This window comes from Sinocyclocheilus rhinocerous, unplaced genomic scaffold, assembly GCF_001515625.1.
Source record: "Sinocyclocheilus rhinocerous isolate Xijiao unplaced genomic scaffold, SAMN03320098_v1.1 scaffold632, whole genome shotgun sequence".
Taxonomy (NCBI): domain Eukaryota; kingdom Metazoa; phylum Chordata; class Actinopteri; order Cypriniformes; family Cyprinidae; genus Sinocyclocheilus; species Sinocyclocheilus rhinocerous.
This window is the reverse complement of record NW_015639247.1, coordinates 296,854-306,205: the sequence shown is the minus strand read 5'-3', so window position 1 is coordinate 306,205 and position 9,352 is coordinate 296,854. Positions and strand designations below refer to the sequence as shown.

Below are 9,352 nucleotides of genomic sequence, written 5' to 3'. Positions count from 1 at the left end.
AGAAAGTATCAGTAGCACGGTTAACATCAAGAGATGATAACTGTTCAGGGGAAGGAAGCAAATATGAAACCATAGCAGATAGCCGGGAGGGTGAGAGTGAGCGTAGGTTACGTCGAAAAGTGACATGTGTAGGGGTATGTGTTGTGTCAGGAACCATGTTGAGGTTAAGAGTGAGGAGGAAGTGATCCGAGGTGTGCAGTGGAGTAACCAGCACATGATCAGTGGAGCAGTGTCGTGTGTAAATAAGGTCCAGTTTGTTGCCTGATTTGTGAGTAGCCGTAGTTAATACTCTCTTGAGATCAAAAGAGGCAAGCAGAGTGTGGAAGTCTGCAGCCTGAGGTTTATCTCGGTGGATGTTGAGGTCTCCAAGCATAACTAGAGGAGTACCATCCTCAGGAAAGTTTAAGAGCAGCACATTTAATTCTTCCACGAAGTTACCTAGTGGTCCTGGGGGTCGATAAACAACTATAAAATGGATTTTAACTTGCACTCATTTCAGCATTCCTGATTTTCAGGAATAGTTTGTTTTCCATCTATTTTATTTCAGCGTGTTTCGAGCATGTTTTGAATAGTTCCAGGTATTTCTGCAGGTCTGAGGTGTTTTCTCTCTGTCTCAGGGTCACATCAAGGGTTATATTTCCCATCAGCACCAGAACCCATTTCCTCCGCTGTCCAGCGTATCCTAACCTCAGCTCCCAGAATGCACCTGTTACTCCACAATTCCGTCAAAATTGTGGAGTAAAAGTTCGCCCATTTTAATTTTTTTATTGATTGTCAAATAAAAATCACACTGTTTTGTACATTTGTCAGGTTTATTTCATGCTGCTGCGACATAAAACATATGCGGTAAATGTTCATGTGTTTCAGAACAGAGCATGATCATAATATTTCACCTCAAAATCTCTTGAAAAAAGAAAATAATATTCTGCATAAGGAAGGGGAAGCCTGTTTTTTTAAATGTAAGATTCTTTTTTATTGTAACATTTTCATTTTAATTGTAACAGTAAAGCATTTACTCAAAAAACACAGTTGGTGTGCGATTTACTTTGAAACATTTTCACTCAGGAAAAATTGCTAGTAAATGTCAAACTTCACTTACAAAGAAACGGCAAGTAACATTGAATTAAAAGTGAAATTCTGAAGCAGATAGACTGAAATAGTATTTTCTTGTAAAACAAACAACTTCTAAAAAATTACAAATTAAATATTTTACAGTGCAGATGTTTTCTTTTGTATGTGGTTCTCATGACTGCAATACACATTTATATTATTTGAAATCACTATAAACAACAAATGGTGGCATGAATGATCTCAGCATCATTACATTGAATTGAATTGCAAAAAATGACATTTTCAAACACTCGTCTGTCATTGGTCAGTCAGTCAGAAAGCCCCGCCCCAAACACAGGTGATTGGCTGAGTCAGAACATGAAGCTGCCCTAAATATTTTCAAATGTACACTAGCAGTCAAAAGTTTTTGAACAGTACGATTTTTAATGTTTTTTAAAGAATTCCCTTCTGCAAAAAAAGTGACCTTCTTCATCAGTATTTTTTGTCGTTGTCCAGTGCAAAACTAAAAAAAAAAATTCTACACATTTCACACATTCTACACACTACTTGAGAAGCAAAATGACAGAAGATAAGAAGTCTTGCTTTCTGAGAAACTGATCAAAATTAAAGTGAGTTTATGATTAAAACAAGAACAAATATCTGTCAATGGAATCAGAAAAATCTTAATTCAAAGGGAAAACGTGTTCATTCCCCATTGACAGATTTGTTTTAATCATAAACTCACTTCGTTTTGTCCAGTTTCTCAGAAAACAAGACTTCATATCTTGATTTAAGAATGTTTAGATATTTGTACAGCAAAACAAGACAAAAATATTGAGGAAGATATTCATTTTTAGCAATGCATGCAACATTTAATACCATGCGCTGATTTAAGACCCTAATTTGTGGAAGGGCTAATGAAGACTTTGTAAGAGTCTTCACAACACTTGGTCTTTTAAGAAGCTGTGTTGTTTTTCGCATTTTTCGTTGTTTCCGCATGTTGTTTGGATGCCGTTTGTGTGTTCATTGCCTACACAATTCAATTATTTTATAAGCATCCCAACAAAAACATGAATCCTGAATCACTGATCAGTGATGTGTTTGTGATGATCATCAGATGTCATACTGTCTTCTGGTCGTTCTCGAAGCATCGGCCTCTTCTTTATTGCATCTCTCCTCAAAGCACTCGCGCCCCAGATTCCCCTGAATCAGGATCTCCTCCAGCAGGAACGCATGGGCCCGCCGCCGGGACCGAAACACTGGAACACACCCAGAACTTCAACAAACATCACACTGTGCACGTTTCACTAGTTATCTAACAGTAGCACTGTTTCCATACACCTATTTTTATGCGCATTTTGGGATATTGCATAGAAACCGCTGGATGTTAATGCCAAGATGCGCATTAATTCTCACGCGCAATTTATAATATATGAAAATGATTACATTCAGTAGCTTCTCCTAATTTTCTTACTGATATTTAGTGCCAGTTTATCAGGAAGTGACGATTTTGTTCTCTTTGACTCGTTGGATAGAGACGGTGCTTTCTTCGCAAATATGTTTTATGCCATATTCCAGTTTTGCGCATAAGTTAAATTCGCATCTTCAACTATTTTTATGCGCATTTTGGGATATTGCATAAAAAAACGCTGGATGGAAACACCAAGATGTGCGTAAATTCTAAAAACATGCATAAAAAAACGTATGCGCTCAACTAAGTCGTATACAATTCTTATCCGGTGAGAAAACATGCGCATAAACTACGATGGAAACACTTTTACTGAACAAATTCCTTAATGTGCATCAAAAAAGACATGCGACATCTGAAGCTCGTAGTTTATAGCATACGAAAATTATTATACAGTGCCTTCTCCTACTGCAGCAAATTTAATTCGATTTCTTTGTAATATTTAGCGAAAGTTAATCTGGAAGTGACGATTTTGTTCTCTTCAGCGCACTGGATGGAAATGGTGCCAATTTTGTTGATATTCCAATTTTGCGCACAAGCTTAATTCGTTACTTTGGATGGAAACATAGCTATTAGCAGTTAACATCCTAATCAAACTAGTTAAACAGAGCAAAACAAGGACAGGAACCATGAATCCAGATAGCTGATCTCTCACCCGTCTGTTGATCCGCGGTCGACACCTGATGAGCGATCAGCGTGAAGAACAGCAGACGACAAATGAGCGATTCCATCGCGATCAATTGGCAGAAGCTCTCAACGACTGTCTGTAGCCCCGCCCACAATCAATACAGTCAATAACATCAGTTCCTCTCCAAAGAGCGTCTTCCTCAGGATACATGCGTCTCTCTTACTGTACACAACTACATTTCTGTCATGACAACTCTCGGAGGGATTGGCATGGTAATGTACATGACAATGTTAATGTATTTGGTCGTGAAATTCTGAAGCAGATAGACTGAAATAGTATTTTCTTGTAAAACAAACAACTTCTACAAAATTACAAATTAAATATTTTACAGTGCAGATGTTTTCTTTTGTATGTGGTTCTCATGACTGCAATACACATTTATATTATTTGAAATCACTATAAACAACAAATGGTGGCATGAATGATCTCAGCATCATTACATTGAATTGAATTGCAAAAAATGACATTTTCAAACACTCGTCTGTCATTGGTCAGTCAGTCAGAAAGCCCCGCCCCAAACACAGGTGATTGGCTGAGTCAGAACATGAAGCTGCCCTAAATATTTTCAAATGTACACTAGCAGTCAAAAGTTTTTGAACAGTACGATTTTTAATGTTTTTTAAAGAATTCCCTTCTGCAAAAAAAGTGACCTTCTTCATCAGTATTTTTTGTCGTTGTCCAGTGCAAAACTAAAAAAAAAAATTCTACACATTTCACACATTCTACACACTACTTGAGAAGCAAAATGACAGAAGATAAGAAGTCTTGCTTTCTGAGAAACTGATCAAAATTAAAGTGAGTTTATGATTAAAACAAGAACAAATATCTGTCAATGGAATCAGAAAAATCTTAATTCAAAGGGAAAACGTGTTCATTCCCCATTGACAGATTTGTTTTAATCATAAACTCACTTCGTTTTGTCCAGTTTCTCAGAAAACAAGACTTCATATCTTGATTTAAGAATGTTTAGATATTTGTACAGCAAAACAAGACAAAAATATTGAGGAAGATATTCATTTTTAGCAATGCATGCAACATTTAATACCATGCGCTGATTTAAGACCCTAATTTGTGGAAGGGCTAATGAAGACTTTGTAAGAGTCTTCACAACACTTGGTCTTTTAAGAAGCTGTGTTGTTTTTCGCATTTTTCGTTGTTTCCGCATGTTGTTTGGATGCCGTTTGTGTGTTCATTGCCTACACAATTCAATTATTTTATAAGCATCCCAACAAAAACATGAATCCTGAATCACTGATCAGTGATGTGTTTGTGATGATCATCAGATGTCATACTGTCTTCTGGTCGTTCTCGAAGCATCGGCCTCTTCTTTATTGCATCTCTCCTCAAAGCACTCGCGCCCCAGATTCCCCTGAATCAGGATCTCCTCCAGCAGGAACGCATGGGCCCGCCGCCGGGACCGAAACACTGGAACACACCCAGAACTTCAACAAACATCACACTGTGCACGTTTCACTAGTTATCTAACAGTAGCACTGTTTCCATACACCTATTTTTATGCGCATTTTGGGATATTGCATAGAAACCGCTGGATGTTAATGCCAAGATGCGCATTAATTCTCACGCGCAATTTATAATATATGAAAATGATTACATTCAGTAGCTTCTCCTAATTTTCTTACTGATATTTAGTGCCAGTTTATCAGGAAGTGACGATTTTGTTCTCTTTGACTCGTTGGATAGAGACGGTGCTTTCTTCGCAAATATGTTTTATGCCATATTCCAGTTTTGCGCATAAGTTAAATTCGCATCTTCAACTATTTTTATGCGCATTTTGGGATATTGCATAAAAAAACGCTGGATGGAAACACCAAGATGTGCGTAAATTCTAAAAACATGCATAAAAAAACGTATGCGCTCAACTAAGTCGTATACAATTCTTATCCGGTGAGAAAACATGCGCATAAACTACGATGGAAACACTTTTACTGAACAAATTCCTTAATGTGCATCAAAAAAGACATGCGACATCTGAAGCTCGTAGTTTATAGCATACGAAAATTATTATACAGTGCCTTCTCCTACTGCAGCAAATTTAATTCGATTTCTTTGTAATATTTAGCGAAAGTTAATCTGGAAGTGACGATTTTGTTCTCTTCAGCGCACTGGATGGAAATGGTGCCAATTTTGTTGATATTCCAATTTTGCGCACAAGCTTAATTCGTTACTTTGGATGGAAACATAGCTATTAGCAGTTAACATCCTAATCAAACTAGTTAAACAGAGCAAAACAAGGACAGGAACCATGAATCCAGATAGCTGATCTCTCACCCGTCTGTTGATCCGCGGTCGACACCTGATGAGCGATCAGCGTGAAGAACAGCAGACGACAAATGAGCGATTCCATCGCGATCAATTGGCAGAAGCTCTCAACGACTGTCTGTAGCCCCGCCCACAATCAATACAGTCAATAACATCAGTTCCTCTCCAAAGAGCGTCTTCCTCAGGATACATGCGTCTCTCTTACTGTACACAACTACATTTCTGTCATGACAACTCTCGGAGGGATTGGCATGGTAATGTACATGACAATGTTAATGTATTTGGTCTTGGCGGAATAGATTTGCTACGCTGCTGCTGCTGCTGCAGAGCAAGTACGAGACTTGCTACTGCCAATACATCCACAACATGCTAATTAACTCCGAGAACTGCGTTCCTAAACAGCAGACTCCGAAAATAAGATAACATGACTGCGTTTCGTCTGCGCGCTCTGAAGCTCGTAGTTTATAGCATACGAAAATTATTATACAGTGCCTTCTCCTACTGCAGCAAATTTAATTCGATTTCTTTGTAATATTTAGCGAAAGTTAATCTGGAAGTGACGATTTTGTTCTCTTCAGCGCACTGGATGGAAATGGTGCCAATTTTGTTGATATTCCAATTTTGCGCACAAGCTTAATTCGTTACTTTGGATGGAAACATAGCTATTAGCAGTTAACATCCTAATCAAACTAGTTAAACAGAGCAAAACAAGGACAGGAACCATGAATCCAGATAGCTGATCTCTCACCCGTCTGTTGATCCGCGGTCGACACCTGATGAGCGATCAGCGTGAAGAACAGCAGACGACAAATGAGCGATTCCATCGAGAACCAATCAGCTGTGCCATGTGATAATGATGTCATTAGGTCAGACTGAGTTAGACCTATCGGACTGCGCCATCTAGAGTTTCATGCCAGAACTCTATATTTAACACACGTAGGGTGTTCAGAATTTGACATCAGCGCATTGATGCTTTCAAGCTCATTAATGCGCTGTGATTAATAACTGTTCACTGAATTCATATGCTTTTCATTGGTCTACATGGTAAATAGTGAAAATGAGATTGGTTGCTGTGCTTGAGAGACTGTGTGCTCAACGCTGTGTATCTGGACTCTAGTCTGTCAACATGACCTCTGAACTCTTCATCCGTGTGTTTGTGAACGCCTTCACATACGGCTCGCAGCTTCATTTCTCGTCAAGAAACACGTTTGACTTTATATGATAGAATCAAGACTCGTCTTTATTAAAACTGTGTAGCATCTCATTTGGATTATAGTCAGCAGTGACAAAACAGTTTGGTTTATAGGTAGAGAAAATTGAAAGATTATGAAGACAAACATGTTTTTCTGTGACTGATGAATCATCAACATGAATTAAGATTTCATCGTGTTGATTTACGTTGACTTTGACGTCAGCCTCTTCATACGGCGTCTTCTGAAGCGGCTTCTGCTTTGCTTTGGGTTTTATACAAGCTGTCAACTTTATTTCTAATCAGAAAACACACTTGACTTTAAATGATGTGAATATGATTAAAAATCAAGTGTCGTCTTCATTAAAACTGTGAAACATCTCATTTGGATGATAGTCAACCTCTATGTATTTCAGAGTTGAAAGATTTAACTGGAAATAACATTTCGTCATTGAGGATTGGATTTTGTTCAGAACTGGAGTAATTTATAGTGCGTTCAAGTTTTCCTGGAAAGTTCGTATTTACGAGTTAGTAAGTCATAATTACTTCATCAGGTGCATTCAAGTCACTTTGGTCGAAGTACCATTTTTACATAAAATTCAGATTTTTTATCTCTACTTCTAAAACATCTTGAATAAAAACACTTAAAATGTGTTTTGCTTTTTAAGTTTTTATTCAATATATGAAGGTTCTGTAAACTCAAATAGTAATATATTTTCTGTCGTAATTGTACAATTGAAAGATTATGAAGACAAACATGTTTTTCTGTGACTGATGAATCATCAACATGAATTAAGATTTCATCGTGTTGATTTACGTTGACTTTGACGTCAGCCTCTTCATACGGCGTCTTCTGAAGCGGCTTCTGCTTTGCTTTGGGTTTTATACAAGCTGTCAACTTTATTTCTAATCAGAAAACACACTTGACTTTAAATGATGTGAATATGATTAAAAATCAAGTGTCGTCTTCATTAAAACTGTGAAACATCTCATTTGGATGATAGTCAACCTCTATGTATTTCAGAGTTGAAAGATTTAACTGGAAATAACATTTCGTCATTGAGGATTGGATTTTGTTCAGAACTGGAGTAATTTATAGTGCGTTCAAGTTTTCCTGGAAAGTTCGTATTTACGAGTTAGTAAGTCATAATTACTTCATCAGGTGCATTCAAGTCACTTTGGTCGAAGTACCACATAAAATTCAGATTTTTTATCTCTACTTCTAAAACATCTGGAATAAAAACACTTAAAATGTGTTTTGCTTTTTAAGTTTTTATTCAATATATGAAGGTTCTGTAAACTCAAATAGTAATATATTTTCTGTCGTAATTGTACAATACAATGTTATTTTATACATGCAAATTTAAATGACAAGATATATAAAATTGTAATAATTTTAACAGATTCACCATCAAATACAGATACTACATTCATTGCATCCTAGATATTCTCTCACTTTTAACTCAAGGCTTAAAGAACGTTTCGAGTTTCCAATGTGGTGGCGTTCAACTCGTAAAAACGATCTATCCGACATGATTTGAATGCACCATTGATTTAGATTTTTTTGCACCCTCAGATTCCAGATTTTCAAATAGTGTCCTATCCTAACAAACCATACATCAATGGAAACATCAATTTCATATGATGCATAAATCTCAATTTAAAAAAATTGACCCTCATGACTGGTTTTGTGGTCACATATGCGTATGAAAGATTATGAAAGAAAACAGAATAATGTCATTGATGAATCAGCACGAATTAAGACGTCAGACTCTGCTTACAGGCGTCTTCCGAAGGAGCTCCCGCTTTGCTTTGGGTTTTATAGACGCTTCCATCTGCGGCATGACTTTGGACATGGTGTTATGGATCCACGAGATGTATTTGGAGACCTGCGTGTAGACGCCATACTTGCCCTTCCGGGCGCACCCTTCGCCCCAGCTCACCACGCCCGTCACGAACCACGTGCTTTTGTAGCGCGTCACGTGTGGCCCGCCGCTGTCGCCCTGACACGCATCCTTCTCCTCCTGATCGTATCCGGCGCAGAACATGCGGCTGGAGATCTTAAACTTGCTGGACTCGATGCACTTGGCGCGGTCGACGTATGGCACGGTCAGCTTCTGCAGGAAGGTGGACTGGAGGCCGCCCTCGCGCACGCGTCCGAAGCCGCTCACCAAGCCGTCCTCCTGGAGCATCAGCACGCGCTCGGCGAAGTTGCGCTCCGGAAGGCAGGCGGGGACGATGAATCTGCTGAATCTGATGGGCTTGCAGAGCTTGATGAGGGCGATGTCGTTGTGGTAGGTCTCAGCCATGTAGTTCTTGTGAATCAGAATCTCGTCTACGTCGTGCGTGACCTCACGACCCTCTTTGACCAGCGTGTCGAACTCACCTGACAGGAAGACACAAACAGGAGTGAGATCTGTTTAACATCTCTATAGTTTCTCCCAGATGGACACTCTCCGTGATGTTTCTCCTGAGAGTAATCTCACGTGTGTCTCCTCTAGAGTTTAGGAAGAGATCTCAACCAGTGTTGGGGAAAGTTACTTAAAAAGCGGAGAGTTCCGGTGCTTGATTCTGATTGGCTGAGCCGCGTTCGAAGCTGTTGTAAATGACTCTACAAAGTAACATACACCTTTGTTTACGTTTGTGTGTTGCTCGGCAACCACTTTGTTGCAACCAC

General features: G+C 38.7%; 1 protein-coding gene across 2 annotated transcripts in view; it reads right to left on the bottom strand.

The window, feature by feature from the left end:
- Window positions 1-8,343: 8,343 nt before the first annotated feature.
- The window catches only part of LOC107751061 (coagulation factor X-like), a 7,907-nt gene continuing 6,898 nt past the window's right edge, over window positions 8,344-9,352 (bottom strand). For both annotated transcript variants that reach the window (XM_016566640.1, XM_016566641.1), the window contains exon 8: window positions 8,344-9,061. In XM_016566640.1, the coding sequence (XP_016422126.1) occupies window positions 8,442-9,061 (620 nt within the window). In that variant the 3' untranslated portion in view covers window positions 8,344-8,441. The remainder of the gene's footprint in view (window positions 9,062-9,352) is intronic.